Source organism: Cygnus olor, chromosome 6 (genome assembly GCF_009769625.2).
Source record: "Cygnus olor isolate bCygOlo1 chromosome 6, bCygOlo1.pri.v2, whole genome shotgun sequence".
In the NCBI taxonomy this organism is placed as follows: domain Eukaryota; kingdom Metazoa; phylum Chordata; class Aves; order Anseriformes; family Anatidae; genus Cygnus; species Cygnus olor.
In genome coordinates, this window is record NC_049174.1 from 14,493,609 (window position 1) to 14,510,492 (window position 16,884).

Consider the following 16,884-nt stretch of genomic DNA (forward strand, 5'->3'; position numbering starts at 1 on the left):
AGCAATGGTAATCCTACAGGTTAATATGCTCCGTCCATACCCAGAAGGAGTTCTGCTGACGTGCGTAAGTTCAAATTTTGAATTGGCAGTAGATTTTAACATATAAATTATAACAATTTCCTGGCCAAAACAGTAGCTATTTATGATGGTGTGTGTGCGCGCACATTCTTTTGTTTTTGCTGCTGTTGTTTTCTCCAAATTAAACTTAAAGTGTGGTTTTGAAATCTGATTTAAGGTTACAAATTGAGGCTGACTCTTTTGGTAAGAAGTGGGGAAAACAGACTTTCTGTTAACTAACAAGGTGTGAGGAAGACTCGAGTATAATTGCTCTGAAGAGATATCTAATCAGGACTATTAAGAATTTGAAGAGTGGCCAAACAACCTGTTGTCATTAAAATGACTATCCAAGTAGATAGTTCAAATTGAATATCATAGACGACCCAATGCAATTACGTGTCAAGCAAAATAAATTCTTGTGTATTTTGACTGGAAGAGGCATCTTACCTTACTGCTACTTAGCAGGTTTACAGATTTGTTAGTTTGTCATGTAAAAATGACAGTGCTTTGTGTTATTTACCTTTCTTCTCCTGGAACTTTAAGACTGTCAGTGTTCTCATTTCCATATTTGTTTTCCTGGCAGCACAAGTTAACAATGAGCTCACACCTGCTAAGATTATGTTTACATTCAGGACATGTTTAAAAAAAAAAAAAGAAGAAACTAATCTCAAACATGACATTACTGCCGTTGTGTGCACCGATCTACCACTTGCATACAACAGCCACCAGTTGTGTCTCCTTCTGATCTTTGCCCTGAAATCCCTCCTTTTTTCCTACTTTTAAAAGGGAGAAATAGCTGGCTTTGAACTTGACAGCAATATTCTCATTCTTAAACTCTGTATAGCACAGAAATTGCAGGGAGCTCACTTTAGCAAAGCACATTACAGGATATAACAGACTGACAGAAATTAAAGAGAGCAAATAATCTTATGCAAATCCTTTCTTCAGGTGAGCTCCAAACTAAACCAAGTGCAATTAAAGCTTGGACATACTTTGTGTTGCTAATTCAGAGAGAAATTTGACAGTTGGTAATTAGCTTTTCATTACCCAGGTATATCCTGACAACTGACTTGAAGAGTAATTGCAGCATCACACAAGGTGTTTAGAAGCATTTAAAAAGCTGAGATCCACAGTCCCAAATATCCTCAGAAATAAGATTCAGTGAGCTTGCGAGGTTCAGAAACATGGGGGAAAGGACAAGGGAAAGAGCAACTGCAATCTGGGCAGAACTCCTCTTACGTGTATAGACATACTGGCCAGGGAAGGAGAAACTGGTATATTATCATGAAAAGCATCAGGTTATTTTGAAAATATACAAAGACAATGTATTTGCAGTTTGGCTGTTTTAACAATATCACCTACCTTCACTCCATGTCCAATATCATCTAGAATTGTATAATCAATAGGTTTCCTGATGTAGCGAACTGGTCGCTCCAGGTTAGCTGGTGCAATGATTTTGTGAGTTCTTGAGGTGTTTTTGTTTGTAGTCAAGATACCAATTTCTCTTCTAGCAACTTTCTCTTTGTGAATGTCCACCGTCTACAAAAGACGCAGTGTATTTACTAACAGTGGTATGCATTTGAATACAGAGTCAGTAGAAAAGAAAACACTGAATCAGTTCTAATGTTTTGAAAACCTCTGTATACTGTGCTGAACATATTACTACATATACTTGCTTACATGGTCTTTGTCAAATTTATTGTTAAACTTGTCACCTCTAAGCCCACGCTGATAGTCACAGGTTCTTTGGGTTTTCTACTACTTTCATTCTTTACAATTCAGCAAAATACCTTCTTTCCATTCTTAGTTCCTGTTGATTTACTGACACTCATTTATATGATTCTTTTATTCTTTTTAGTTCTACAACTGCTCTCTAAACTGGTCTTTGAAATAGTCTCCAACTAGATGAAGCATAGGGGTATTTTCCCAAAGTTTAACGTTTACAACCTGAAAAACAAACCGTAAGCTGGTTTTCTCACACTGTAAAACAGTTTGCTAAAATAGGACTGGTAGCTATACAACAGAATAAAATTTCACTCAGACAAATTGGACCATGTATTTCAGTCACTACAAATTGCTTATCACAAAGTAATGATTGGATTTTAGAAGGTGCTCAGTACTAACATAGCTATCCACTACGAAGCCAGTGGTTAAGCCCAGTACCTTTACTTGGAATGGGTAAAGCCAACACAGAAAAGCCATCCCTCCACATAATACGAGTACCACAGGAGAATCTCTAGTGTAAGACAAAGCCCAACCGAAAATTCAGTGTCTGAAAACACGTACTTGAATCGTGTTTGGTAACAAGACTAGAAAAAAAGAGAACATTACCAAAAAGCCCCTGCAGGAGAAAAACAAACAAACAAAACACAACTCTTAAATCAAGGTGCATGACACTGCTTGCGTCATTAAAAAAAAAAAAAAAAAGATTAATTCTTTGTTGACAAAATAACTTTCCTTACAAAAAATTTGCTGGTTGTGAACAAACATTTTAGCTATAAAGTCAGAAAACACCCAGAATTGTCATCATTAGGATTTCTAATCATTCACAACATTTCTTGTCATCACGTCAGTGACCATGAATGGTACCAGAAAGACTTTTCATCTTTTCATAGTTAAGACAAAGGCTTTGTTGCAACAAAGGAACAGGTACGAATAAGAACTCATTTTCATAACAAAAGTTTTTTTAATTTTATTTTTCTCTGGGCAGGCACTGGGGCAGTAGGGTTAGTAACCCTTTTGTTTGTGCCACAGATAGCAAAACCAGTAAAAAAGATCCTGTATATATGTATTACCTTTAAAATATTTTTAAATATAAAAAAACAAACAAAACGTTTCCAAGAAGCTGTTTCTTCACATTCCTTCAAAAGAATTTCCACAAATATCAGAGCCATTATATGCAAGTTTAAATTACTACCTATCAAGATTACCCAGTAATTCCCAGAAACATATTTTCAATATCTTACACCTTTGCTAAACTTAAGCACTCAATATAGCTTCTAATATTTCCACCTCTAGTACCACCTGCCCAGAACTGTAAAGATTCTACCAGAGCTAGCTATTTCTAAAACTAAGCCACAGAAAAATAGACTATTCAAGGTCAAAAAATGTTGGCAACCCTCTCTTTGGAAAGCTCGAGTTTGTTGAGTAATGATTTGAAACGTAACAGGGGTAGTTAAAAAATCTGGGATACGTTCTCCATCACTGTCACAAAAAGCTAACCAGATTTGGCCAATACCTTTGCAGAAATTCACAGTTCATTCAAGCTAAACAGAAATACATATATTTCAATAACTGCTGGTTTAATAACTAATCTGCTCCCCAGTCAATTTTGCCTGAGATGACTACGTCTACATACAGCTCATACAGTATTATTGGTTGTAGAAGCACCAGTGTAAACAGCACATAAACACGTTCCAGTCCAGACTACCAAAAACATATCGTTCTGCATCAGGGTAAGATTCAGTATTTCCTCTTGTATCACACGTTTTAATCCCTACCCTGTGCCAGACTTTTGCTTTTATAGCATAGTGGAAGGAAAAGTGGAAGGAGAAGTGGAACAAGAAGCTTTCATACCAAAGAGACTGGCTACAGGATTCTCACCTCATCTGCTGAGGAGTTAAAAGCACAAACGTATTTTTTTTATTTATTTTTATCTAACTGTATGCGACTGAAACAACTTAGAGGATGGTCTCATGTTTAATCCCACTGAAGAATTCAATCTCTACTATCTCAAACTTTATCTGTGATCTAGACATGACACTAGAAAACTGCTCTGCAGTAACATTATACTGCCTGTCTTATGTTCTTTGTCTCATAAGCCTCTGATCCTATTTGTTAAACAATCCCAGCTGCAACAGCATCTCAAATGCTATATGATGTTTTGAATGTACTGCAAAATCAAGATCTTATGAATCTGAATCTGGACATTCAAAACTGTTTTATGCCTTTGACAGTACACCTTCAGTACCTTGACTTCAATCTCCAAATCAGAAAGAAATTAATTAGTCCAGTGTTGGTAAGATTATTTCTTCCTTTCTCTGCATTTCAAGTGCTTGACCTCTGTGAACTTAACCATGCACTTTTAGTATTTTATTATGCAACTATCTACAAACATAAGATGAGTGCAGATATTTAATTCACATGCTATTGCCGCGATGGTGTCTTGGCACAGTGGAAACTTGTTTCCATGAGTGATGGGAGAGTTTTATTAATTATTAATATGAATTGTAAGTACATCCAGTTTCCTTAAGGGCTTCAGTGATCGGTGAGGCATGACTACAGTAAGAAACAATGAAATGCATAAAATCTAATTAAATCCTGAAGCTCATCTAATGGGAATTCTCTTGCACGATGATTCAGAACATTTCCTTTACCTTCAACAGCTATGGAATAACTAAATGTATTGAAACAGCACCCACTTCTGGTAAATACTCCCGAAATTGCATTGAAAAGCACTCTGTTGGAAGGTTTTTCCAAAATTTCATTTTCTTGATTAGTAGATTACCAGAGACAGAATATCTTAAAATATTTATAAAACAGCAGAAAGGAACATTGATCTATTTGATTAGTAGAAAAAGGAACAAAGATTAACCTGCTACTAAAGAAAATGAAAGCATTTATCCTCAACGCACAGGTAATTATTGCCTCCAGAACTAGCATAAATCCCTTAAGCGAGACAGAAGAATGCCAACAGAATGTTTATTCATCGATTTATAAACATCTATGAAGAAGTATCATTTTAAATGACTGTCTTCAGAAAATCTCCAGGAAGACAACAAAAAAGTGTAATTAAGTTTTTAGGCTTATAGCCGGACTAAAAGAACACCAAGCTCGTAAAGTCTGGCACGAACAGCAAATGGATACACTCTGCTCTTCTAGAACTTATACTATTCTCTGATAAGAAATGTAAGGCTCCTGACAGCACTGTTATGCACTTTTTTTCCCCTACTGCTCCACCTCCTTTGGCAAAAGCTTTTAGGTGACAGACAGTTTGTGAGAAGTTAGGCTCTTTACTACAATTTTTAAATACACCTTCCAAGATGCCTACAATAAGGCAAGGCCTGACTTAAAGAGAAACACGTAAAAACCACTTCATTGTTTCTATTAGAAATTTTCTGGCCATTTTGAAACATCAAGTTTCCATATTGAGTTCAAAAAAAACTAGCTTCAATGCTTTTAAAGATTAAAACAGAGAAAATATTAAACTATGTCTGGGATTCCAAAATTAACATTATTCTCCACTTCAAAATCACTGAACCCAGAGTTCTGAAAGATATTCTACCTATAAGTGAAATTTCTCAGAATATTAAGTTAGCACTTTGAAAGTCCAATCTACAGTGAAATTTCGAAACAAAAGCCTCCATAAGCCTTCATTTTTTCCTCTGCTCAAAACATTCCCATTTACTTTTATCAATGTATTGTCACTGTTAGCTTAGGCTTTTAACATTCATTTTAAAAAAAATCTTAGGAGAAAAGGTTGCTTAAATACAATGTTGTGAGCTTTTTTTTTTTTACATTAGTTTACTAGAATTTCAACAACTTTATTTCAAATTACCTTGAAAACTGGACTATTACTTTTAGTAATAAATAATGAGTAGTTACTCATAGTAACAATGAGTAACTGAAATGTCAGAAATGTGACATATTAGTTGCCACAACTTAATTGTATGTATTTCATACATTAAAAGGTCACAATGATACTAAGATGCTAAAGAGCTACCTGCTCCATAAACTAGTAATATCTACTGTGTAGAGTTGGACGTAGATTACCGTTTTTAAGTAAGTCTGGCTATTCTTATAACTTGCAAGAAAAAGACAACTGAACATGGTTAGGAGCCTTTAGTGACATAGCAACCGAAGGTCTGAGTGACCATCCTGCAGACACCAGCCAGCTCACCCATGCTGTTACAGTTCAGCTAAGCGTTACGTGCTGACTACAGAAAAGCTCCAGTCTGTGGTCTATTCACTACTTATGAACAGCTCTGACTGGCAACTTCATAGGAGACAAATTCCATAAGAAGGGGATGAAGCAGATTTCTCCATGCTACAGCATCACTGAAGATAACTGATGGCTCTTACTATATTTCAGCTCTTTGTGGTAGTATGCTTGTTTATATAATTAGCAGCAGAGAAGAATTTTAAAGCTGAACTTGCTCACTAAGACCATTTTGTAACTAAATCTGACAAAATATTTCTCATCAACCAAATACTAAAACCTGAAATCTGCCAGATTAAAGTATTTGGATATGATCAACATTTCACAGTGTCTGCTAACTTGAAAAAACTTTAACACAATTTTTTTAAATAAGTATAAATATTTATACAGAAGATCTGTATTTAGCATTGAAATCTTCAGCCAAATAAGAAACATTGCGTATCATCTATTTCTGGACAAAGATAAAGAAGGCAAGTAAGAACAGATTCATCAGCCTTCAGACCAAATCAAAGTAATCATAAATTTTAAACCAATAGGATTTAATCACTTGCATAAAATAGTTTCAATAGTAATGATTCCTTATTCAGGACCTATATATAATCTAAAAACCCACAAATGATTATCAGTTTCCTTTCCAGTTCTTTGATTAATCTGGCATTTAGAAGGAAACAGAAAGTGACATAAATTGGCATTCTATGTACGAACAGAGAACTAGAATATTTTATATCCTGAAGTTTATCATGTCTCTTCGAGCTTGTATGTCACTTGAGCAAAACAAGCACTTTTGGAAAAAGTTTTCTTACTAAGAGCCAAATGATTTTGCTTCCCTCTTTGGAGAGTATGTGGAATTTTGAATCAGAATTAAAAGCAGTGCTACACATTTATATACTGTAATTTACATTAGTGTTTCTAAATTTAAATATCATGCCTACTGACCAAAGTATTAATACAAAGTATCAATACAAAGTATTAATAATAATGCACTGTCAAATGTGAGCAGATGGTAGTTACCAATCCGTTACCTGTTCTACCCTCACTGACATCATTTCAAGTCAGACTGACCAAAATGTTAATTTAGCCATGAGATATTATACCATGAGGTATTTAATGTGGTGCTAAAGACAATCCACTACAGTTGAAACCCAAAGTAAAAAAGACTGAAGAAATCTTCTGCAGATTAGGCTTATTCCAGGAGAAATACAATCAGAGTTACTGAACAGAAATTATGCATTACATATAAACTATGACAAAATAAATCCATTTTTTAGAAGTAACCACCAAAATTAATAGGGAGAAATGTATCATCTGCAACATCAGTATCATGGGATGAACCCACTTTTGAGTGCATTGAATGCAACTTCATAAAGTTCCTTGGATCAGTACACTTCATGTAACTAATATCCAAATTCAAATACTGTCTGCTCTTCTAACATCACTTCTTCCATGAAGATTTGGGGAACATCTGACATACAGATGATTCAGTAACAAAAACCACAACCAAAATATACCCTCAATTTTCAATTTACAGTGATATAAACGAATTTAGAATTTTTATTTATTTATTTATTTATTTATTTATTTTAACTTTCCTTGGTTGTATAAATGCAGCCTATGAATTTTGGCTGTTCCATCTCTGTTATGTATTTGGTAATGGTAATTTAGCACCCCACTTTAAGTAACAGTCCATTTTGTATAAATTCCAAAGCTAATCTGACCTAACATCTCAGTCCGTATAAAACTCGGTTTCTCAAAAGAAAAAATTAAAAATGCCTTGACACTCTCCCCAAAATTTGTTTTAGAAAAACTGTGTGGCAAATAAACTGCACGCATGTATAAAAATGGAAAATCCAGTGAAGCCTGAGTGAAAGACATAGACATTTTCTGAGGGAAAATAAAATTTTGAGTTGTCCATGGATTAACAAAAAGCATGTAGCAGAAGAAATCAAACTTCTCAGCTTATTTCTGAGGATGCAGTTGCATGGATACTGAGGCAATCTAATAGCATACTATCACCAGAAGGGAAAATCCACCCTGTCCCTTCCTTTCCACCTGCTCTGGAATTCATCTTACCACTCAGTAAGCCAATTTGGCCCATTAAGATAGCAAAAAATTATTCAATTCTTTTGATGGTCAGATCTCTACCAGCTTAGCAACCTTTTCAGCACCAACTAGTTAACAGATCTCTATCCATTCTATGGACACAACTTCAACTTTTGGAGAACCATGCGATCATTCACACAACAGAAAAGAAAAAGTAGCCATCAAGAACATGGCAGCCAGCTAAAACATTTTCTGAATAATAATAAAACACATCATCCACTCTCATTGACCCACTGATGAAATATATCTTACTGCTTGTATGTCCTGCTGTGGTGTTGCTTCCTCTGTCATAATGCAGTGTCATCCCCAGAGTCCTCTTCCAGATCTACATACTGTTTAACTATCTATTTCCTACCTTATGCAGCTCCCACTTTCAAATGTCTTTCTGAATACAATATATATACACAGATATATTTTTTTTACATATGTAACATTATCATGTAGAGATCAAGAAACACTAGCAGCCAAAACGTACTGGTTGAAATAAGACAGAATATTCAGTCAGAAAACCTAACAACTCTCCCATAGTAGAAAAACAGAAAGTGCTGTATCATTGCTCTTACTTTCTCTTTTTAACCCATCATGGGCATGTAAGCCTCCAATAAACCTATCATTCATCCTCAGCCTATTCTGGTAGTCAAAACTCCCTCATCAGTGTAGAGTAGGACATGGGTTCTTTATAAACGTAGCTTAGTTTATTTGCCTGTTGTTCAAAAAAAAAATGCAAACAATTGCAGGCATTCTAGCCATACATAAACTTGAAACATTAGCTTTACCCTCTGTTCACATCATTGCAAATTGAATTTTATTAAGAAAAAGCCACCTATGCTTTTGTCTTCAGGGGCCAATATGATAGCAACAGCAAGTAAAAAGAGTGACAGATGACAAGTAGTGTTTTCCAGCTTCTGTTTTCATGCCTTTTTTTTTTCGTTTTTCTTTTTAAATTTTGAATGCCTGTATCTATTTAATACCATATACAGTAGGTCACAAATAGGAACTGGAAAGGCTAATCCATTTCCTTAACATAATTTTCTGTTTTTTTCCATTAGCTGCCTACCTGCACTTTCACGTCATACACAAACAAAATGGATCCATCCCCAAACAACAAACTGTTGAAGACTACATTTATCTCTTATTCTATGTAAAATGTTCACATTACCACAAATACCAAATCACACAGACACCCATTCCTAGATTAATATGAGGAGAAATGCATCCTTCTGTTCTAGATGCAACTATTTTTCTTATTCACAAAACATCAGGTAAGTCACATACAGTGACAGTTTTATCTGCTGTATAATTTCTGAACAGAGAACAAGAAAGTCAGGAAAAAGTCTCACTTGTGAAATATGATTGATTGAAGATTCATGCGTCGAAGCTGGGATGCTTGGATATCCAGCATTTGGAGAACATTGTTGGCCAAAGTGTTGATCAGATAGGCTACGCTTGCTAATGACTGGGTTGTGTAGGCTTTGGTTTCTTCTAGGGCTCGCTGCTTATCTGCTGACTGAAAGCAGAAATAAAAGGTTTATTCAGTAAAGTCTGTCACACAAACATTCTTGGAATTAACTCCTTTTGCCTGTCTCTAAAGAACAATGAATTATAGAGTCCAACTAATTCTACATAAGTTATCATTTCTCCTCCTTTACCATTTCTTCATTACACAAAATATATTAACTTTGTATTTTAACAGTTTCAGTATTTTAAAAATGGAATTAAGCTAGTATACGACATGCTGATCTTTTCTAGAAATATTGAAAATGCAACTTCTTATACTATGCTTTCGCAATGACCTTTAAAAGTTCCAAAATACTTAATACTCTTTATGATTTTATATTCATGATTTGGCAGTTTATCCAATTCCTGTTACAGAATTTAGGCTCCCTTCTAAACTTTGTACTTCAATGTGTACTCTCAAAAGAGCCTGCAAGGATCTGCCAATACCATATTCCTCTCCAATTATATAGACCTCATTATTGCCACAAATGGTCGTTAAAAATGGAAGCACTCAGTCACAGTGAATGAACTATAATTATTCCCTGAAAGTGGTAGCTGAATTAAAAGATGAGAAGAATCGTTGTTAAAAAGAACAAGTCTATGTTTTCTTCTATTTTTCTAGTAGTAGAGCACTTAAAATACTTAGGCTATCAAGCCAGAAAATATCCACTAGAAGAACATACATTTACTTCAAACAACATTGGAATTAATAAGTTAAGAGTCTAGTTGTTACGGTGTTCCTCCTAGAAATAGTTAACATTACTAGAACCTAATTCAGTATAAAGAACACAGCATAAACCACTGGTAAAACACACAACTAAGATGCTAAGAGACTTAGTTTCCAGTTTGCTAGGCATTGGAATACACTCCGAATTTCACTTAGGTCATCTTTAGCCTCCTCACAGGCTGATGGTGCTGTTTCTAAAGTAACAGCTGACAAGTGGGGTTCTGCTCCCACCTTCCTGTTTTTCACACGGGTTGAGTATCGAGATTCAAGAAACATGCTTGTACTAGAGAGGGAAAATAAAGCAATTCCCTATCTTTCAGCACAAGCTGACTCTACCTTCCATTTGACCACATGCACTCCAGGGCAGCACAGAAATTAAGTCTATCTTTACTACAGGAAAATCATTATGCAACTAAAGATATTTCCTAAGACCTTGTACCAAGATCCTCAAAAGTAGGATTCAAGAGAAAAAACAACAACATGTAAACATAAACATAGGACTCCATTAAATGCCCATACAAAAGATATTCAATACTTTTCCTGTCCTGGCAGCATCTCCTGTGTCCAGCCACAACAATGGCTGGCCTGCTAGCATCCACCTTTGGCAGGCCATGCAGGTACCGACTTTCCATTCTGCTTCCTAGAAGGGAGAACAGTGGCAATCGCTATTCATCATGCAAGAGCTCCTAAGGTGGTGCGGGAGGGGAAGGATGCTGTAGAAGGCAAGCATTCTTGCCCTGCTGTCTCTTCCCCATGCAAACGAAAGAAAATGCCTCAGCAGCAGAAGAAACTAAACATGTTAGGGGACAACTTCTCAGGACACGATATGATGATGTCCCGCAGTCAAGGATGCTTATAAAGGGTTATATCTAGCCATAAAGACATCCGAAAAATCTGGAGTCCGGACTCCATTTAAGAACTCCTGACTTTCAGCCAGCTGAGTAACATGCATTTTAATAGAAAAAAGCTCCAAACGTAGCTTAAGGACTCCCAAGATGGAGGAACACAACTCTCAGTCTCAGTTCTCACACCACTGGGATCTAAATGCCTCTCTCTCTCTCCTCATAACCTCAGCTCAGTCTCCAATATCATTGCTACAGCAAGCATACACACCACAGGACACTTTCACAGCTATTCAAACAATTTCTGAATGGCAATAATAAAAATGACCAGAAGCTTGTCAGTTTTGCTCTGCAGCTGCTGTTGAAGTCTATTTATAGCAGCAGAAACTGCTGATTTACATTAGCACACTGTACATCCAGAACAGCTGAGTAGAAGCCAACAAGCACAATTTGTTTCATTAATAGCCAAAGAGTGGAGAACAAAAAGGAAAGACAATCTATCATTTTAGAATTAGGAGCCTCTGCTCCAGTTTTACTGCTTAAAAAAAATATAAACATAAATCTACATTCAGAGCTAGTCTTTCACTGATGTACACAACTACCAGCTAAATTCAAGTCACCCCCATTTACACTAGTTCAACAAGGAACTGGCTTCTCATAAAACAGCAATCCTACAAACACACTGGGAACTGTTATTAGCATAAAAACTCTTTTGATTGAGAGGTCCAGTTGGGTATTTGGCTGATAACCTGAACAAATAGGATTTGCTCTGCGATACCTTTATACAGAGCTCAAAATTCTCTGAAACAACTTGTGAAAGTTTTTTCTTGACTCCCAGCTTCAACCTTCTCGAGCAATGTTAGGAAGATAGTTGAACATCCAGTAGATGCATCTGCACAGCCTTAAGGAGTTTGGATCATTGATGTTTTTCTGTTTCCACGGTTCTCCATCTTACATTCAGCAGCTCAGCATCAACGTTCTTCTCCACACAATGCCACACCAGGTGGTTCCCACTGAGTCACAAAACAGCATGCGTTGCGAGTACTCTCAGCTGTGAGACCATCATTTTAACACCACGGAGACTCACCTGTGTGCTTCTGCCAGCCAAGGATGTCCTGCTACTACTGGGAATGGGCCACCTCTGCTGCAGCAGGAAGTGGTACCCCACACAATTGCACTTCTATATGCAAGTCCAAAGATGGACTAGAGGGACACTAAGTCTAACAAAACTCAGGAATGATTGAACTCAATACAAATGTTCACCTGAAAATATTTCTTTTTTTATACTACATTGTATAACCCAAATTGCTCGCAGTAGAAAGGATGCAGAATTCAATGGTCTGTAAATGCAAAGCTGACTATTTTTCATTGTAGCATACAGTGCCTATGTATCACTACTTCTAGCCACTCTGAAAATGCCATTTACATGGCACAGTTACATCACCAGATTTCAATTAGAAATGGTCTGGGCTGCTGACCGTATAAGATATCCTTCTACTTCAGGAATTAAACCTCTCAATGTTTTTTCTCCTGACTAGAGAAATACAAAGTTTTGTACTACACAAGCAATATGAAAACAAATAACAAAGAAGAAAAAATGATACTGAATGGAAAATGCAGGGATGAGAGGGAAAAAAAATATGCAGTATGGTATGCAACATGCAAAAATATTTTATGTGAAAAGCAAAAGGAAAGCCTAAATGCACATAAATCCCCCCAAAAAACAAGAGTAGAAAACACAAGAATTTAATGTATGCCCTCACCCCAAAGCAAGATCAGCAGGAGCACAGCAATGAAGTCTGTTAGGCCACTGCAAGAACCTCAACAATTTTGAACAAAAAGACAGCTTTTAATGCAGACAGTAATACTAGAAGGAAACAAATGATGGAGGCAACATGAATGATACAGATTTGCACAGTATCAACCCAACTAGACAAAATGAGAAATGCTACGAAAAGAAAAACAAATAGAAGAAAACAATTCAAAGACAACAACATGGTAAAAAAGAAAAAACACAGTTCTTATGAGTTGGAAAGAGCTAATTAAGAGAGGTCTGAGTGGTGCTTCACAGGAAGTACTAAAAGACGCTGATGGGTTACTTGGCAATTGTAGCTAGGTTCCTTTTCCTGCTTTAGTTCTAAAAATTTAAAATTATTCAACCACTAGCCATCATCTAGTTATAAGTACAAAGTATTCAGCTGGGCTAACAAGACTTATACAACAAATCCTATTAGTTGAAGCTTGGACCTATGAGTTGATAAAAACACTGTGTTTGATTCTTACAACAGAAGATTAACACAAGTTGTTGCCTTTAATATCAATACGGCAACCTTTTCCTTCTGAGATTAATACTTAGTGTTGAATTAAGAGTGGAAAAATATAGAACTTTTCTTTCCTGAACTTAGTATTGCCCTCAACTAGGCTAAACTTAAAAATGTACAACAGAGTTTTGAAAGGAAGAATCTTCATTCATACTCAAATCAGCTGTTCAGGTTATAATGCATTTACAGAACAATATTTTGATGTCAAAGAGGGAGCTGAGGTTAAACAGGGACTAAAGTATGGGACTAAAGGCAAGGAGGTGTGTCCAGAATCTAATCATCACTTCCCTAATATACACAGTATCTCTTGATAGCATTCAAAACAGGACTGTTCAGTGGGACAAAACTTACACTTGATATATGTGACAAAAACATAACAGTGTAATCTTAGAATGAGAAGATTTAACTTCATTTAATCAATGACAGTTGTTTCTTTTGATTAAAGACCCAAAGGGACGCTTGTCTAAGGATCAGCAAGGGAAACTCCTCAGGTTTCTGTCTAGGTTGCATCAGCTTAAGGAATCCCCAAGAACAAAAGCTGCATGACAGAGTTCAACAAGCTTTCGCTATTCAGAACAAAATGTGCCTTATCCATAATTAAATATTTTATACACATTTATTCAACTGCACAGATGGTATTTGCTTAGCCTATCCAAGTGCTTTCCAAGGACTCTAGGTAAGCTAGAAAAAATGATTGAGAAAAAAGCTAGGCATCACTAATTTAATAATTATGCCAGAATCAAGCCAAAACGTTACATAATTGCCAGTAAAAAAAAATAATAGCTTTGTTTTAAACAAACTATCTCATTAAATATGTACTTGCTCAAAATATCCCTTACTCCTTTCTTCACTACTAGAACTGCTCATTTCTAGTATTCCAGAGCTCTTGAAAAAAAATAATGCCATAAAAAAAATAGAAAACTCCAATATCTCCCTTTCAGATGTGCAGGAGGATCCTGCATACTGGAGGAATACAGAAGGAAATCCAGTCCACCTATTTTTCCGTATAACCAGAGCTCCAAAGTACTTGGATTTGGGGAGAGTTTTTCTTTGTCAATTATAATACTGTAATCTCTAAATAATTCATCCCTACATGTAAACAGTCTTCTCCACATATTGCTCATTTGTGTAATTACTGCTGTTATTATTTCAGCAGTGAAAAGGCCTAGCTTGATCTCCTCATGACCCTATTCAAATGTTTATACATTTGTTTTAAAAATAAGGAGAGGTAGTAGTCATCTTGCTCACTTACATGTACTCTACACCCTAACCATTATGAATTAATCAAATGTTAAGAAATATAACCAAACCATATTTCAGATGTGAATAGGAATCTCTTTCTCATACACATGCTTCTGAAAACCCACTGACAGCTTTCTGTATTCAACAGCAACCACAAGCAGCAAGATGCACTGGGATCATGCTTCTGAGAAAGCAACAAGATCAGTGGGACTGGTTATTTGGCATACAACTTACAAGAAATGGGACCTCCAGAATTTGGAGACAGTATTTACTTTACAATATTTTAACATGGCCTTATTTGGATAGATAGCTCTAGTTAAAGTAACCTGCTTGACCAGCCTTTGTACCACCTGGTAAAAATGGAACATGTTAGTTTACTAGCGACTCATTTGCTTTTTTTATTAGCAAACTACTCGCAGAAAAAATGGTGCAAGAATCAGTGCTACAATTAAACTTGAGCCATGAGTGGACTGTCCACGCACTGAAAGAGATAACAGCCATCTAAACCATCCCACCTTGTAAATAACTGTCTAACCAAAAACTGTATTTCTTCACAATTGCAAGAAAAGTCTCTCTAATCAACACCTAAACGAAAGCATTTAACTTGCTGCTCATACAATGTGTTTTTCAATTGAAACACCTTTAAATGTGAAGTCACTGCAGTCAACTCTTCTGAACACAACTCAAAAAAAAAAAAAAAAGCAATTAGGACTACTCTCATAGTATGTGAATTTTGAATATCCTAAATGTAATCAAACACATTACCTTTTGAGCTCAGATCGCACAGTAATGTAAGCACATCAATTAAAAAAGCTGTATAGGGAACTTTGGCATTTAGGCTAAACATAACCATTAGAGAAGATACCAGTTTTACAATTAAAAATGCATAAATCCTATAATTAGATTCTACAATTTAAACAGGAAGTAATGAACTTAAAAAAGAAAAGCCATTTTCAAATGCAAGGTTACTCGCATTCACCATATTCCATGGATATGAATATAAATATAAATAAGGTTATTTCCATTTTTATGAGTAAATTATGATGAAAATTTAGCTTAACTTATCTGAATACTATTAAAAAGCATTCTAGCTGAGGAACATACTCCTATTTATACTTGTGAAGAGTCTGACATCAGGCTGTTCTGTTTTTCAGATTACTAAAATACTAACAATGCACTAAGTGTTAGTGGAATTTCTAGATCATAAGTGTGACTTGCTAAATTTTAAGCCAGCTGAAACTCAGTATCAGTAAACCTTTGCAGTCAATATCAGGTCATTCTCATTAAATTACTCTTCTGTTTTTACTGCAGTTGAATCATTTGGTATTTTCATTTCTGTGCTGACCCTCAAAATGTAGGTTTGATTAGTAGCTAGGAAAACTACCTTTCAAAAAACATACACAAATCTAACTAGCCTCTGAAATTGAAAAACATTTTTTTTTTTTTTAAATACATACTGCATTCAAGGCTGCCAGTAAGGGCAAAACTAACCCACTGGTCTGAAATCTATGACAAGACTATCAGTCTACTGCACCCAGATGAAAAAGGTAACAAATGACAGCTGTGGTCGAGCACAACTTGCCTGACTGACATCTAATCACTTACACCACTGTTTTCATGCTGCCAGCATCATTGCAATAAATCTGTCATCTGCTTCCCTTAAATAACACCAGGATCAAATTTAGGATTTTATTTTCCCACAGATACAAGCACTGAAGATCGTTTTTCACATGCAAATGTCCTACTCTCATCAAAACTAGCAACTTCCTATTCTTTGAAAGCAGAGCCAAAGTCCTGTTTATGCCAAAATAAACAAAACCAAAAAAAAAAAAAAAAAAAAAAAAAAAAAAAAACCAGCCAACACACTAGACAAGGTCATAATAAAGGTTGTTCAACACATAAAAAATATAGTTAAAAATGATTTATCACTAGAAACTGAACAGCCTGCTAGCATCCAAATACATCTGCATCTGAAATGTAGTTAACATGAAGTTACATTAATAGTAATTCATTACTGGTTTACAGCACCAAATGCAGCTCTTCCTTGAGAAGTGACCAGCAATGACAGAAATCTATTCTCCATGTGTATTTAAGGCTGTCACGGTTTATTTTGTTAATCAGTGGATTCTTCACCTCACTGTTAGCTCTTTGGCAATAACG

The 16,884-nt window shown here is 35.7% G+C and overlaps 1 protein-coding gene across 1 annotated transcript in view; it reads right to left on the bottom strand.

Moving 5' to 3' along the window:
* ABI2 (abl interactor 2) overlaps positions 1–16,884 on the bottom strand; it is a 61,659-nt gene that overhangs the window by 26,492 nt on the left and 18,283 nt on the right. Inside the window, 3 exon segments of the mRNA XM_040560883.1 lie at positions 1,420–1,596; positions 9,436–9,464; positions 9,467–9,602. Coding sequence (XP_040416817.1) covers positions 1,420–1,596; positions 9,436–9,464; positions 9,467–9,602 — 342 coding nt within the window.